General features: G+C 38.2%; 1 protein-coding gene across 4 annotated transcripts in view; it reads right to left on the bottom strand.

Moving 5' to 3' along the window:
• Positions 1-17,292, bottom strand: part of SYNE2 (spectrin repeat containing nuclear envelope protein 2) — a 284,958-nt gene that overhangs the window by 232,206 nt on the left and 35,460 nt on the right. For all 4 annotated transcript variants that reach the window (XM_053928255.2, XM_053928253.2, XM_053928254.2 and 1 more), the window contains exon 2: positions 13,610-13,739. In XM_053928255.2, coding sequence (XP_053784230.1) covers positions 13,610-13,688 — 79 coding nt within the window. In that variant the 5' untranslated portion in view covers positions 13,689-13,739. The remainder of the gene's footprint in view (positions 1-13,609; positions 13,740-17,292) is intronic.

The raw sequence follows: 17,292 nt of genomic DNA, 5'->3' as shown, positions 1-17,292 counted from the left end.
AGGTCTAGAGCCAGACTACCTGGGTTTGATCCCCTGTCAGCCACGTATTAGCTGTGCACTTCAGTCTTATGTGTAAAATGGGGGGAATAACTTCATAGAGTTGTCAGGAGAATTAAGTACTTACCCTAACGTAGATCAGAGGTCAACAAACTAACCCAAAGGCTAAATTTGGTTTGCCACCTATTTTTGTAAATAAAGTTTTATTGAAACAGATATAGTCATTTGTTTACATACTGTCTGTTGCTACTTTCATGCTAAATTGGCCAAGTTGAGTATTAGTAACAGGGACCATCTGCACCTCAAAGACTTTATTTACTACCCTGGCCCTTCACAAAAAAAGTGTGCAATCCCAGGCAGGGATGAAGATTAGTCTACTCAAACCAAAGTCAACTACAACATGGACACACTTCAAAAACATTACGCTAAGTGAAAGAAGCCAGTCACAAAATACCAAATATTATATGATTCTATTTGTATGAAATGTCCAGAATTTAGAGAGATGGAAAGTAGACCAGTGTTTGCCAAGTGCTGGGGGTAAGGGTGGGGGTGGGGGTGGGAGGTCTTAAGAATGACAGCTGAACTATATGGGTTTTCCTTTTGGGGTGATAAAAATGTTCAAAAATTAAATGTGATGGTTGCACAAGTCTGAATATAATAAAACTACTGAATTCTACACGGTAAATGGGTGAGTTGTATGGTTCGTGAATTACATCTTGAATTATATCTTTTTTTAATTATTGATTTTGAAGAGACACAGGAAAGGAGAGGAAAAAAATGTCCATTTGCTCTTCCACTCACTTATGCAGTCATCAGTTGGTTCCTATGTGTGCACTAACTGGAGATCAAACCTGCAGCCTTGGTGTATCAAGCCAGTGCTGTAACCAACTGAGCTACCCAACCAGAGTTTCGAGTATATCTCAAGAAAGCTGTTCCCCTCACCAAATATTAGCTAATATCTGTGAGATTATTTTTTTTAAGATTTTTATTTATTTATTTTTAGAAGGGAGGGGTGGGAGAAAGAGAGGGAGAGAAACATCCTGCGTGCCCCCTACTGGGGACTTGGCCTGCATCCCAGGCATGTGCCCCGACTGGGAACCGAACCAGTGACCCATTGGTTCACAGGCCAGCACTCCATCCACTGAGCCACGCCAGCCAGGGCTATCTGTGGGATTATTTGATGAATCTGTCTCTTCATTAGCCAATAGGCTCCATAAGCCACGTCTGACTTCGTTCCTCATATTGCCTGCAGCACCTACCCCAGTGCAGTTCATGTAGAAATTCAGAAAATGTTTGTTGAATGAATGGTTAAATGGCTGGGGAAGGAGGGAGCAAAGCTTGGTTATAACTTTTCCTTAATCAATGTAGAGATTTGATTGCCTTGTTCGTTAGGAAAATATATGACATACAACAAATGATATCCACTTTGGGTCTTAGCATGTGAATCCAGAAACTTCATGTTGCTACATGAGTGAACCGCACCCTTATGCGAACACCTGAGATTTTCACACTGAGGCTTTTGTTTCCAACCTCACTGGCCAACATAGCTCCTGGCTCTCTGGGTAAGCAAATCTTGTCTTTCTAGTCCATGAAAATGAGCTCACAATACAGGTAAAAGGCCTAGACTCTAGGGTGCTATTTGTCTCTCCTCTTCCTCACCCTTTTCTGACTCATCTGAGTTGCTCGATAAATATCTGTGGAATGCATAAACTAAAGGAATTAACTACATTTCTTTTAACACATACTTCTCACTCCTTCCTTTTATCTACCACATGGAACTTGGGGTGCTTGTCTTTTGAAAATCAAGACGTATGAGCCTGAACACCTTCCCCTGGGGCAGCAGTCCCAGCACCTCTGACTTCTGAATGCAAAACTACCAGACTGCACTGAAGAGATCTGTGTTGTGATTACGAATCTAGGGCTCTCACACTTTTGAATGCCAGCAAATTACTCAGAGGCATTGATTAAGTGCAGGGTTCCAGGTCCCAATTCCCAGAGATTCCGATTCGAGGATTCACAAAGCTCACTTTGAGAAATGCCTCTGTAAAGTTATTGAGCTAATTTACGTGTGCAACACATTCTTGAAGGGAACAGAAAGGGCCTGACAAAAATGGTGGTGATCTAATGAACTCAAATATTAATATAATGTAACTAAATATAAATCTATTACAACGTATGGGTATCCTAAGACAGACTTGGAGGGGCTCAGAAGGCTTACTGAAATAAGTCAAGTCCAAGAGCAGGTGGAAACTCAAGGGTAAAAAATAATGATTCTATCTCATTAAAGCCTTTCAACAAAGAAGTCAGGTGAGTGTTTTATAAGAAGGCAAAAAAACTACATAATCTGAACAGAAACCAGACTACAGGTGAGCGTTTTATAAATGAGAACATTGTAGCTCCCAGAAGATGAATGAGCTTTATTGACTCATTCAATAAACATGTACTGAAAGCCTATGACCTGGCCGCTGTGCTCCAGATCTCACATCTGGCAGAGGAGAAATTCAAATTCGGATGTGCTTAATACCAAAACCCATGTTCTTTTTATTTTAACTAAAAACCCGCTGACATATCAGATCCTGACCCCTCCAGCCACCACTCTATGTGTCTCTTCCCCTTCAAACGCAAACTTCTTGAAATAACTGTCTACACTAGCTGTCTTCACTTCCTTACCTACCATCCACTTCTCAACCCACTGAAGTCTGGCTTCTCCTCCAACCCACTCTACTTAATTCTCACCTAGACCACCTATAATATTCCCACTGTAAATTCTATGGTGCTTTTCAGAACTCACTGGATATCTTGAAACTTCTAATACCGTTCACCACCCTTCCCTTCATCGGATTCCCATAGTCACCTGGTCCTCTTTCTATCTCTGGACACCCCTCCTCCAGCTCTGTTATATGTTTTTTGTTGTTGTTTTTATCTGTGTTTGTAAGGTTTTGCCTAGGTCCCTCTTCTCTTTTTCTAGATATTTTCATCTACTCCAAGGGTACAAATTACCATTTATATTTTAATAACGTCCAAATCTTTACCTTCAACCCAGGTATCTATCTTTCCTGGGCTTCATGCCCATATACCCTATTATCTTCAGGGAATCTCCACTTAGTTATTCCATAGACACTTCAAACTCAACATTTCCAGAACTGAGTCATCATCTCTAACCCACTCCTTCCCAACCAAAGTTGTTCCGTTGCATTTTTTTCCAGTGATGGTTCCATCATCCATTCATTTGCCCAGAATAAACCTGAGTTATCCTTGATGCTTCCTTCTCCCTCACTCGGCCATACCCAATCAAAAAGCCATGATAACTATCTCAATAAAGCCTAACATAAAATAATTTTTGAAGTCCTGAAGATTGTCCATAGTAGATATCTCTCAATACCCATTTCCCTCCATCCCCACGGCACCGTGATCTCTCAGCGGGACCACTGTAACAGACTTAAACCAGTCTTTCCGTCCTCACGCTCACTCCCATAAAGCCACCTCCCACAGAGCGGCCTGGGTGATTTCTGAAGCCAGTTCTGAATATGTCTCTACTCAGAATCCCTCAATTGCTGCTTCTTCATCTTAGGAAAATTTTCAAACCACTATATACAAGTGTGGGCAAAGGTAGGTTTACATTTGTAATACAAATAAATAATGGTACCAGAATAAACTGTGTTTTACACACTCACAACTGCAAACCCACTTCTGCCCACCCCTATATTTACATGACCCTCTAGAGCCTCATCTCTTAACATTCTCCCTCAAACTCTAACACTTGCCTTGCTCTCAACTCCAGCTCATGCCACTGCTTGCGCACCACAATGCAGCCATCAGGCTTCCTTTGCCCCGTGAGTTCACCAAGTTTGTGTCTATCTGTGAGCTCTGCTTTGAGCTCTTACCTCAGACTGGAGTGCTCTTCTCTTGTTCTTTGCAAGGCAGCCCTTTGTGTTGTCCAAAGGCTCCTTAAATGCTCCTCCTCCGACCACCCAATCTAAAGACACCCAGACACTATTACATAAATCCGTTTTTAATCCTCTACATAGCTTACCACGTGCAGAAATTTTTCTTAAGAATTTATTCTATGTCTCTCTAACTTAAATGCAAGCACCATGGACATAGGAAGCTCACTGGAATTGTTAGCCTCAGTATTCTCTTAACATAAAATAGTGCTTGATACCGGGTAGGATCTCAGAAATACATGTTGCCTGAAAAAAATCCACAAACAGATTTACCTGTGCTCATAAAAACCAAATTATGTGATGAAGCAATATGAGTTTACCTGTATGTTAGAAATATTTTGTTTTGAAGCTATCAGATCCCTTTGGAAGTTCTGCCAAGAAAACATTCAGACCTAGGCAAACAGATACACAGGAGAACTAGTTCCCACTGTTAATAATCCTACGTAACTGAAGACACAGCCAAAAATTCCAACATTCTGGAAAGACTCTAAATGTCTCCTGTATTTGAGAAGGGCCTTTCTGTTCTGTATTTGAGCCAGGTGCCCTTCCTCTTGTAACACTTCATTGATGTGATTGGTAATCTCCTCCACAGTAAAGGGACCCATGAGTGCTGCTCCACCCTAGAGGTGGACATTGTGTGGGGCTAAGCTTCTGTCATTTTCTTCCTCTGCTCCTTCACCATGCATCACTGCACAGACCATCAATGACCAGGACACATCATTCACCCGGAATCTCATGTCTCTTTTTCTCCAATGATACACACGTTTAGAACTCTGAACACGTCATCTCTGAAAAATCATCCACATCCTTTATTTCCCACTTCCAAATGACTCTAAAAACACCTGCTGGTAGTAAACTTCAGTTCTCACAGATATACTGGGTTGGCCATAAAGTTCATTTAGGTTTTTTTTTTTCGTGATGGCTCTAGTAGTGCTGAGTTGTCTTTAACTTCATTTGAAACAATTTTGTTAGATTGTATCATGACAACAGTCATATCGGCGTGCATTTAAAAAAACTTATAAAAATTGGTGAGTTTTTGTGCAGCCATTTTAATATTGAAGATGGAAGAAAATGCGCAACATTTTTGGTGCATTATGCTTTATTATTTCAAGAAAGGTAAAAACATGACTGAAACACACACACACACACACACAGGTTTGTGCAGTGTATGGAGAAGGTGCTGAGACTGAGTGAACGTGTCAAAAGAGGTTAGTGAACTTTCTTGGTACTACTGATGTTTTGGTCAAATAATTCTTTACTGTGAGGCACTGGAAGATGTTTAGCAGCACCCCTGGCCTCTACCCACTAGAAGCCAACAGCAGGAGATAACCGACATACTCAAAATATCTCAGTCAATGAAGTTATTGGTAACAATGAAAAATGTGCCTTTTCTTTTACAGAAAAAACAGAACAGACTTTTTTGGCCAACCCAATATTAAGAACGACAAATGCAGTTGTCTTTTACTAAAATTTCCCTAAATGTGTTAGAAAATCGAAGACATTTAGAGAAATTATAATCTCTAATGTTGAAATCAAATGAGGAAAGTAATCTCTTAAAGAAGCACGTTAGTAATGACCTCCAATTTTTAGAGTGTAAAAATCACATACTAAATCAACCAAATGTTTATAAATAAGTCTATTATTTTGACTTCTTACTTTCCCCTTTTTAAAGGGAAATTATTTTGAGTTTGATTTTTCCTAATATACTACTTCAAACTCTGAATAATTATATTCACTCTCAAAATACATGCATACACAAAAGCTCAGAAAAAAATCTTGTATCTCCCAAGGGGCTAATTAACAAGGATTCTGATTTCTATAAGGAATGAATGAGGTCTTTGTTAACCTACTTTAACAGGACTCTAAATGACCCTGGATTTATCTTGCCCTAGTTTTCAAAATTGTAACTGACCCAGAATAAAGTAAGCTTATCCTCAAACTCCTGGCAAAAACAGAACCAAAATTCCCAGAAGCCAAAACTGTATGTACAACCCAAGAAATTTTTTTTCCCTGAAAAACACTCTATACTGCTAACACTGTTCAAAGAGCTCTTGGTTTATTTTTGCATTTATTCCAGTATTTTTTAACTGGAATATTTTTAAGATTATAAAGCTTTACAATATCAAGGCAAATAATCTCCAAAAAATAACTCAGGAAAATACATTAGCTACTATGATATCAGGAACTTTCTAGAAGCTTTTGTGTTGGGATAGCACAGCATGGCTAGCCAGTAAAGGACTATAACTTATTTTCTCTGGGTGTAATAATTACCTAATTAGCCAAAAAAAGACCCCAGAGATGATTTGCTTTTATTCATAATAACTAAGCAGTCAAAATTGGTTAGGGAAGTCAAAATACTGCCTGGTAATACACGTTTTTTTCTTACTCTTCATTCATTACTTCCACCAAAATCCACAATGGGGACTTGACTGGAAAAAGGTAGAAATTCCACCCAGAAGACTTTTATTAATCCTGTTCCTCTTTCTCAGACTTCACATGGTTTCATTCACTCCCTGTCACAAGGTAAACAGAATTCCTCTCAGAAACACGATACTGAGGCACTACTGAGCCGCCTAACTATATTATTTACTCATCCCACTGCTTTGTGTTAAAACAAATCCATGTTTCCATTCTACTGATTTTCCCGAACACTGAACAGTTCTTCAAATTTGGGCATTTTATACATTTTTAACATTGGAATGGCCACTGATTTATTCACTATACTCGTATAGTGGTTTATTGAGAGCCTAAAATATGCCAGAAACTTCATGGCAATAGTAAAGATAGAGGTGTGTCCTATGCAGGGCACCTCACACACACTTGGAGGAACTCCAAGGGCCTATGAAAGCAGGTGTTGTGCAAACAAGAGCAGAAACTCAAGGTTAAGGAACAATCACAAGGGGGTTCGGGAAGAAGACAACAAACTGCCGAAAGTTCCTACCAAAATGTTTGGTTGTTTACAGTGAAAGGAATATATAACTCGCCTTGCAAATGATGTTTACGTCGAGTACATTCTTATTCTTTACCTCCCTAAAATTGAAATATGAAAAGATATTCCAGATAACATTTCAGTCATATTTTAAATTTGTATGCTAGATATCAAAACTAGGAATATGAACCCGAATGGTTAAAAAACCGTCTATTTGTTCCTAAGAATAATTAGATTTGCATCCCAGGTCATTTTCTCACTTAGACGTGACATCAAAAGCACAGCTGGACTACATGCTTCTTGAAGGTGCTCAGTCTACTCATCTATGTGCCCTTAACACCCAGCCTACGGCACATACTGAATAACTGAATAAAATTAAGCACTACATCACATTATTATGCTTGTAATCTCACCCACTGAACACAAATAATTTCTAGCATTACTAAAATAATATATAAATTAAAAGCCTCCCTTCAGGTGGGTAGTCATAAATAATAAATAAATTTAAATAGAGTAATAACCTAACCACAGGGACTCACATTTCACTACCAAGCCCTGCCAAGTAATGATATCCACCCAGAAGGCATAATGGGTTTTTTAATCTTTTAAAACAGGTCATCTAGATGATAACACCACTAAATAAAACATATAAGCATTGTTTGAAAGGACACAGTGACTGGGCTGAACATAGCTTTATACAGGTTCCTGCAGACAGTTAACCATTCACCAGCCTTTTGGCAAGACCGCATGAAAGTTAACTCCTCGTGCGGTGGCAAAGGTAATAGAATACGCACTCGTTCCTAGTCTGTGTCTAATTAATGGTAACGTTCACTACTCCAATGCCGCTTTTCTAAAGTATTGGCCTACCTCATTTTTTAAAACAAAATAACTTGCCTCTGTTATATACATGTATTCTTTTTATGGCCAACAAATTATTATATTTACCTATCCAAAAAATCTTAAATCTGAGATATATAAAATGTCCAAAAGAGTTCAAAATTACCAATAGCTCTCATTTAAAATATCACAAGTTGAGTCAACCAACGAGTGAGTATCACTTATTAACTTGGCTGTCACATGGGTCCCCCACCTGTATCATGCTTTACTCATTCCATGACATAGCAGTTTCTCACAAGTTCCTTTGTAAATAGTATCTTACCTATAACAATTTATTCTAAGCACATTCATATAAAATAATATTTAATGGCCTTATTATTTGGTCCTATTGAAGTACCAAGGGAAAGCACACTAAACAAAACAACGGGTAACAATTTGGACATTATATGTGCTACCACTGTTATCCTACACAGCTCAGCTTCTAACCCTCGGAGCTGCTCTACCTCACTACCATGTTCAATAGTTGCGATGTCCCATGGAGTCTTCCACCTTAATGGTTTTCATATCTGTTTCATACTTTCATACTCGCTGCTGTAACTCCATTCTAGGTGAGTACTGCCCAACATCCAAGTATATGCAAAGCTTTCATATTGGTTTCTCCAACTCCATTTTCTCGCCCTTGTTAAGTCTTCCTTTACCTCAAAAACAGATTAATCTCCTTGATGCACAACTGTGAACTGTACCCATGTACTATACTCTCATTCTCAAGACCCAAGAGTTACCTACTGCCTAAAAGCAAGATAAGATCCCCAAACTTCATGGGTTCAATTCCCTTAAGGATCTTAACCAGAGGAATACTTCTGAAGGGATTCCTACTTTGGTCTCCAATTAAATTGAACAGCAAAGAAAGTACATTCTAACTTGAAAATTATGTGATATTTATCCATCTTGTTCCCTTACTATTTTAATAGTCATATCAATCCAATATGTCAAAGAATTGTTCCCTGAACATACTGTTCCCAATGTGAAGAGCCTAGGAGAGATGTTATTTCAGACAAAATATGCGTTTACTACTTTTCTGAGGACAAAAGAAAAGGAAGCACCTATTATTTTTCCAGGTAAGAAATCCAATGGAAATATTTAAAGAACTATAATTGACACTTTGGTAAAGCAAGTAACTTTTAAAAACAGCTATTTGCTTATCATTTTAATAGCCTGCACTTTCATATATCAAATTTATTTAAAATATGGACCATCCATAGTAGTACAAAAGGAACTAAAATTCTATTTTTACAGTTATCTGCTTAAATTCACAAATGCCATTTCTTTCTTTTCCAACAATCCAACCATTTCACGACTATTCTCCTCACTAAACTAAGAGAGCACAATTATCATCCTACAAAAAAGGCCCTCATAAATCCCTTCATAAAGATATTTTTTCGCCTTAGCTGGTGTGGCTCAGTGGATTGAGTACCAGCCTTCGAACCAAAGGGTGGCCAGTTTGATTGTCAGTCAGGGCACATGTCTGGGTTTCAGGCCAGGTCCCCAGTGGGGGGCACGCAAGAGGCAACCACACATTGATGTTTCCCCTCTCTCCCTCCCTTCCCCTCTCTAAAAATAAATAAATAAAATCTTATTTTTTTAAAAAAGACACTTTTTCAAGATCACACAAAAGATGAGCAAAAAAAAAAAAGATGAAGTAACTTGTTTATTGCCCCGCTCTATGAATTTCAGCAAAGCACTTCCTGATTTCTTAGGCCTGATTCCTTGCGCACATGGGATATCTGTTTTCATAGCATATCAACAATGAATCACCACATTTCAATGCATGTATCTTAATATTTTCTGGAGCATATTATTCTAAGCCAGGGTGTGACCATAACTGCCTCACCTTAGGTAAGTTTTGGCTGAAATATAGTAGGCATTATAAATTAAATAGGCCTCTATCTGCCTCTAAAAAAAGAAAAGATTCTAAGTTGAGGGAAAAAAAAAGCTTTCTTTTGAGCAGTGATCCTGAGCCTCTCATATTACCTAAAATCTCTTTTCTCATATTATCCCAAGGATCATTAAGCACATATGATTTTTTGAAATACAAGTCTACTTACAGAGTGCACTAAATCAAATGTTTTTTCTCTTATTGAATTCATTGGGGTGACATTGGTTAATAAAATTGTATAGGTTTCAGGTGTACCATTCGGTAATACATAATTTGTATATTGTATTGTGTGTTCACCATCCCAAGTCAAATCTCCTTCCATCACCACTTTTTCCCCTTTTACCCTCTCTACCCTCCCACCCCCTTTTCCCTCTGATAATCACCATACTGTTGTCTGTGTCTATGAGGGTTTTGTTTTTGCATAATCCCTTCACCGTTTTTAGCAACTCCCAACACCCCCTTCACCACTGACAGCTGTCAGTCTGTTCCCTGTATCTGAGTGTTTCTATTTTGTTCATTAGTTTATTTTGTTCATTAGATTTTACACATAACTGAAATCGCATGGGACCTGTTTTTCTCTGACTGGCTTATTTCACTTAGCATAATACTCTCCAGGTCCATCCATGTTGCCAAAAAAGGTAAGATTTCCTTCTTTTTTATGGCCAAGTAGTATTCCATTGTATAAATAAGACTACTGCCAACATCCCACAGTTTAGTAATCGCTAAATGTACAAAATACTGCCTGTCAATTTTTGTCCAAATACTTAGTAATCCTGCCATGAAACCAAAGTTACCTTCAGAAATATACACAAGTTCCTACGTTCCTTCCTTCCTTTCTTCCCTCCCTCCCCCCACTCCTACTCCTCCTCCTTCTTCTTTCTCTTTCCCTCTCTCTCAGCAACTAGGCTGTATAAATCAGTACAATCCGTGTAAATCTGCTGGTAATATAAAACTTACCTCAGGAAATCTATTCATTTCACTGTTAACCTTCCTTTTATAGTCATGAGAACTTCTTAGTTGATACCCCACAGGGTACCTGGTTAATGGGAGCAGTCCTTGCCCAGGGCCAACCTCACCGCACTACAGTATTAGCTTCCCACTTCTCCCCAGTACACTAACGCACCCAGCACCATGATCCTTGAAATATATCATGAAGGAAAACCCTTCACACCAGTAGTGAATGTCTATCACATTCCTATTGCAAACACCCCGTACGCATCTCCTATTGTAAAGCAGGCTATACAACTCTGTATAATTCAAAACACAGTATAAGAAACCACTCATTTCTCAGTAATTTGCTGAATTATTTTGAGCTACTTGTGAACCTGAGATCATTAATGTTACTTGAACATGCCTATCTATACTCTGACTACAGAGGTTTAATATGGATTAACTGGGATAGGGCTAAGATCTAAGTGGATTTTCTAGAGAAAGTTGTTAGTGAAATTCCCTCTTTCAAATTGTTCTTTGAAATGAATGGGGGGGGGTGTTGGGAGGGGCCGGAGGGGGTGGTGCAGTGGAAAGAAAACTACCCTCCAGGGCAAAGCCCAGCTCTGCTGCTCACTAGCTGTGTGACTCTGGGAAAGTATTCCATCTTCCTGAGCAATGGCGTCCTTCTCTGTGCCTTGCAGATAAAAACACAATCACATTGTGAGAATCAAATGAGATAATGCACGTAAGAGTGCTGGAGCTTGCACTTAAAAGTCTGGGAGCGCACCCGCAGTGGGGAGTGAAAACGTTAACACTGTAAGTGCTAAAGTAAGGACCATGGGAAAATAGAGGGGGCACTGCAAATCTCAGCCGAAGAAAGAGGAAGGTCAGAAGGCTGAGTCTGGCTAACACTGGGAGGGATAAGGGACACAGGAGGGACAGCTGAGGAGGACTTCTCCCAGTGGGAAGAGGAGGCTGGGGAGCTACAGAGGGGACAACCTGAACAAAAGCAAAAAGGCAGGGGGAGTATGGCCTTAAGGGAACCATGGGGCTGGAGCAGTGATTATGGGATGAGGTGGGAGATGAGGACAGAGAGAAAGGCAAGCACCAGAAGGAAGAGCCTGCGAGCCACACCAAGGAGTCTAGACTTCACCCCACACGTGGTGGGAAGTCATTGAATAGAAATGTCAAAACAAACAAAAAAGGTAAAAACCAGACTTCTGGTTTATAATTTTTTCCTCTCAGCCATGCAGTTTCTACTCTAGATGTATGCTCCTGGACAAGAAATCCTTGAAGACAAAGATTTTGACTGTAAATATAAAAATAAAAAGTTACAATGTGTTTATTGAGTTCCTATTCTGAGTCAGTCACTGCCCTAAGCTCTTGGCATGTGTTATTGTTCATCTTCAAAACACAGGTGCACCCCTGACTGGTGGGGCTCAGTTGGTAGGGCATCACCCCACAAAGCAAAAGGGTGCCGGTTTGATTCCTGGTCAGGGCACATGCCTGGGTTTCAGGGCTGGTCCTCAGCTGGGGGCAAGTGCCAGAGGCAACCAATCAATGTTTCTCTCACACACTGATGTTTCTCTGTCTCTCTCTTTCTCCCTCCCTTCCCCTCTCCCTAAAAATAAATAAATAAAATCTTTTTAAAAAATAATAAAATAAATAAATAAAAGTCTAATACATACAGATATAGTTTATTACAATAGCTATTGACCCCAAACTCAAGAATCTAATCACTCAAAACACATTTTTAATTAAAAAGAAAGTATTAGAAACTCATTTTGAGATCTTATCATAAATGTCTCAAATAAATGTAATGCACAAAATGGCAACTATAGTTAACAATACTTTATTGCACATTTAAAAGTTCCTAAGAGAATATATCTTAAAAGTTCTCATCACAAGAAAAAAAAATTCTGTAAATATGTATAGTGATATGTATAGAACTAGACTTATTGTGGTGATCATTTTGTAAAATATATGAATATCAAATCATTATGTTGTACACCTAAAACTAATACAATGTTGCATGTCAATTGTACCTCAATTAAAATTAATAAGTAAATAAAATTAAAAATAAAAATAATGACTCAAAATTTATGACTTCTAAGAAACATCCTAAGGATGTTGCATAATACTGTTCATAACCTTAAAATCACTTTAAAATACATAGCTACATAAATGTTTGCAAAAACTTGCCATAGCCTCATTTCTTCTACACTAGCCAACTACCTCCAAGATTTGCTTTATCAGCAAAGGTGGAAAGCCTAGCAACTAATGCATTTTCAAAGTACAAAACAAATATTGCCAAATTTTACAAGAAGCACAACTGAAATATCGCCATTCATATATATTACTACTATTCCTTTCTATTAGTACAAAATAGGATGTACATTTAAAAGAGGCAATGTGCAGAGGGAAAGGGTAGTGGGGAACTGGATGAAAAGGTGAAGGGATTGAGCGGTATAGATTGGTAGTTACAAAATAGTCATGGGGATATAAAGTAAAGCATGAGAAATATAGTCAATAATATTATAATAACTCTATATGGTGCTAGCCGGGTACTGAAAATACCAAGGGGAACACATTATAATGTACATGACTGTTTAACTGCTACGCTGTACACCCAAAATGAATCCAACAACATTAAGTGTAAACTGTAACTGAAAAAAAATTTAAATAATGAATGACTGAATAGATACATAATAACTACATACATACATGTATACATACATAAAGCTATGTGCAAAGATGCAAAACAAGTGTAAACAATGCCAAGCAAATTATGGTAACTATTTAATGCTTACTGCAAAGAAAATACATGCACTCAGAGTGGGAAACTGAGATAACAAATTCCTTCCAGGTATTCTTTACTTTCTAGAGAGCTGAGATAGCAATAAAACATCTAGGTAGTATGCTGGAAGGTTCTACAACTGGAAAAATATGTAAGAGAGACAGAAAGCAATATGAGTTGTGAATAGATAAGGGTAAGGTTTCCACCGCTGACACGGGTGGGGACCCCATCCTAATTACCTTGCAGTGAAATATGGAGATCATCGATGCCCAAGGAAACCTGTTCATCTTCAGTGGGGAGCACAGGACTGGATGCCATCGTTCGACTCACTGGAGATTATATCATGTCCATCTCAGTTAAAGAAGTGAACTAAAAGTGAAAGGGATAAATGCTCATTAGTAACTCTGCAGTTTCTGTATTTCTAGTAAACATGCAGGAGCAGAGAACAGAAACCAAACACTGTCCTCCCAAAGAATCAGCCTTCTAGTGAATGTTTCTTAGTTCAAGAGGAACACAGTGACTACGCCTTCTTTTTTGAATCATAATCAAGATTTTGCCCTGTGACCTATTCATGCTCATTGGGGTTGCTGGCCAAACTCCCAAAGAGCCAGCATTGTGGATTCTGAACTCCTGGCAAAAAGGAAAGCTACGCCATTAGATTCCGTATATGGTCTAGAGGAAGTCAAGTTGACACAAACTTGTATCTTAGGCATTTTTGTGTATTTTATCATTAACCTTCACCCTGTAAAAACTTTCTTTAAAACTTTTTATTTAACTTACTTCCATTCCTTCTCCATAAATGTTGCCATTTACTGGAAACAACAAGGGTTGACCCTACACAGCTTACAAAGTGAAACTAAAAATATTATATCAAAAAGAATGTTTTGATGGGTTATCTATTAAATTGAATTGTTTCCCCCCCCAATTTGACTCTTTAAGAATCCTTCCAGTAAGAGTAATTCTTATTCTTCAACTCTTTAATAGTATTTCCTCCTGTATGTATGTGCCACTATAAGAACAAAATATTGACTTTTCCCATACAGATGATGACTTTCCTATCTAAAGCTAACCAAACATACAAAAATATAAAATATATTAGAAAATAGAGGGATGGAGGAATGTACAGATGTGGGGCTAAGTAAGTAATAGCAAAACATTAATGGTAGAATCTATGTGTTAGGGATGGGGTGTTCACTGTAAAATTTTTTACTTTGCTATATATTAGAATTCTTCATAATAAAATATTGGGGGGGTACAAAAAATAGGCCAATAGCTAGATACAATCATTAAATATCCAACAGACCAGTTTAAAAATGCAAAGAATAAAAATCATTAAACAATTAATACTATATAGCCAGTCTTCAAATATCTTTCAATCCTGTCTTCCCCACTCTGTTTAGTATCCAAAACCCTTTCATTATGTCTCCCACAGACCACTGTTGTTAAAGATTTTACCTTCCAGATAAACTGTTTATTAATTAATAATTGTTTTATCCTCTGAATTAAAATGAATCAGAGCCTGCCTGAGGTTAACAGTTTTACTGTACTGAGTTGATAGGATTTCATCCAAAATGAAAAGCTGTTTACTAGCTCAAGTGAGCCTGCACAGCCTGAAGATTGGTAAAGGTACACATGCCCTCGGTTTTTAATGTACTGAGGACCTCCTCCCCGCCTCCCCTTACCCAAGGGCTCCTGGACCCGAAGTGAAGACAAAGCACTTCTTCATCACGCCAGGAGAAAAACTGAGTTACTGAGTGAATTGCCCATGGGCACCCCCTATTCCATGCCAAGGCTATTTACACAAACAAAAAAGGATAATAATAGTAGCAAACACTTTTATAGCACTTACTCTCTACAGGCACTGTTGCAAGTAATTTGCATATATAACCTCATTTGGTCTTTATAACTATGAGTTAAGTACTTCAATTATCCCCATATTTGAAAAAACAAAACTGAGACGCACAAATGTCACACACAGTTGTCTAAGAATACATAGTTCATAAGTGATGGAGCTAACACCGGAGCCCAGATTGGCTTGGGACTTCATGCTCTTAACCAGTATAGGTAGGCACCTCAGAGAGCTAACTTCAACTCTGCCAGATTTCATTTATTCTTTTCTCCTTCATTTATTCAAGAAGTATTTATATGTGCTAGACCCTGCTTTCAAGGATTTAATCTTCTACAAACGACAAACAAAATATTGAGCAATATCCCCTCAGAAATGTATGGAGAAGGTGCTGTGGAAACAAAGGAGGAAGCTGGAAACAGACGTTGACTGTCCGGAGTGCACTTGTTCCAAATCAGTATTTCACCCCAGATAGTCCTGTGAGCATTATTCAGATAACACCTTAAAGCCATTCACTGCCATTCAGTGCTCATTAAATACAAGGTGCCAAATGTATTTATATTAAAAATAAAAACAGACTCATGGGGATGTAAAGAACCATATAGCAAATGGAGTAGTCAAAGAACGTATAAGCATGACCCATAGACATGAACAATTAATTTATGACATTTCCAACACAATTGTTTTTGGTGAATAATCTCTAGAAAGGACTTTACTGGCCAAATAGAGCCCGTGAAAAACTGAAACAGTAGAGAAGAAAAGCTTTGAGAGATTTCTCAGGATCTAAATTGAGAAGCTACAGAGAATATGAAAACCGAAGACAGAAAGGAATGAGGGTGTGGCCAAACCCAGAAGGTCTACCAACCCAAATCTCTGGGGGCCATCCTATCATTTATGTATTTGGAGCACAAGCACTGCTTTCTCGGGTGGAATCACAGCACAAAAGAGCCCTCCCCACAGCTTTCTTTTTCCTTTTCAAGGTTACACGCAACTATGGAACAAGTATCACTTATTTCAGAATGGAAATAAATGAGACTATTCTTCAAAGTGAATAATGGACCATCTTCAGGCACACAACCAAAGACTGGGTAAAGAATTAACGTAGTGGCATTAAAGATTCTAAGGCCAAGTGGAGCCACTTGAATTAATGTATACCTGTTTACAAATGGCAAAAGCTATTTTGAAATGACTGTGGTTTGCTTATACAATACATCTTAATGTGTCTCTGGTATCTCTAAAACCTCAAAACACTAGAGAATTTCCCCTTTTTGAAGAAATCTTGGCATTTACTTTGGATTGTTATGATTAGAATGTTTTCAATTCAAAATGAAATTTGAAGAGAGATTATTTCTAATGAATGGAATTATGGGTGGTTTTCATTTTCTTTGTTTTGCTTACCTGCATTTTTAAAATTTCAGATGAATGCATATTTCTGCTGTAATAAGAAAAATGTTTTTGCTTTTATTTAATAAAATAACAACAAAATGGGGACTCAGATACTATTTGGTTCAGGGTCAGCTGTCTAATCCATATGCTGTGAAACCTTCATAAGAAGAAAAATACTCTCTTCACACAAATAAAATATTAGAAAAATTCTGAGTTTGTCAAAAAGTTCCGGTAAAGACTCCTAAAAGTCTCTCAGTAGCTCATGGAGTCCCCTAATGTCTCACTATTACACAGTTTGCTAACAAGCCCTCCCAGTCTAACAGCATTGGGAGAATCACCGCGGCAATGGGGAACAAGGGACACCTATTTTATCTTCCAAGGCTGAGCAGAAGGTGCATAGTAGCTGGATGCAGTAAGTACACTGAGGTTATTCTTTAACAGAGTGATTTAAAGGGTAGCTTTTTCCCCTGGGGACTCTCCCTCATTCTCTCTTTTTGTTTCTATTGTTGGAATGCACCACATTATTTACGGTCCACCTAGGAAATCTGAAGGCTCTCCCTTCTGTCACTTAAGTCATAGAGTTATTCCTAGCAACTGACAGTTATTAACATTGATCTGTTTACAAGCTCACAGAAGGAAGTCAGTGCCACATTTACAATAAGTTTCTTCATCTTTTTCCCATTAACTTTT

The sequence above is a fragment of the Desmodus rotundus genome, chromosome 7 (assembly GCF_022682495.2).
Source record: "Desmodus rotundus isolate HL8 chromosome 7, HLdesRot8A.1, whole genome shotgun sequence".
NCBI classification, from domain to species: Eukaryota; Metazoa; Chordata; class Mammalia; order Chiroptera; family Phyllostomidae; genus Desmodus; species Desmodus rotundus.
The sequence above is the reverse complement of the archived record's forward strand: the minus strand, read 5'-3'. Positions and strand labels throughout refer to the sequence as shown.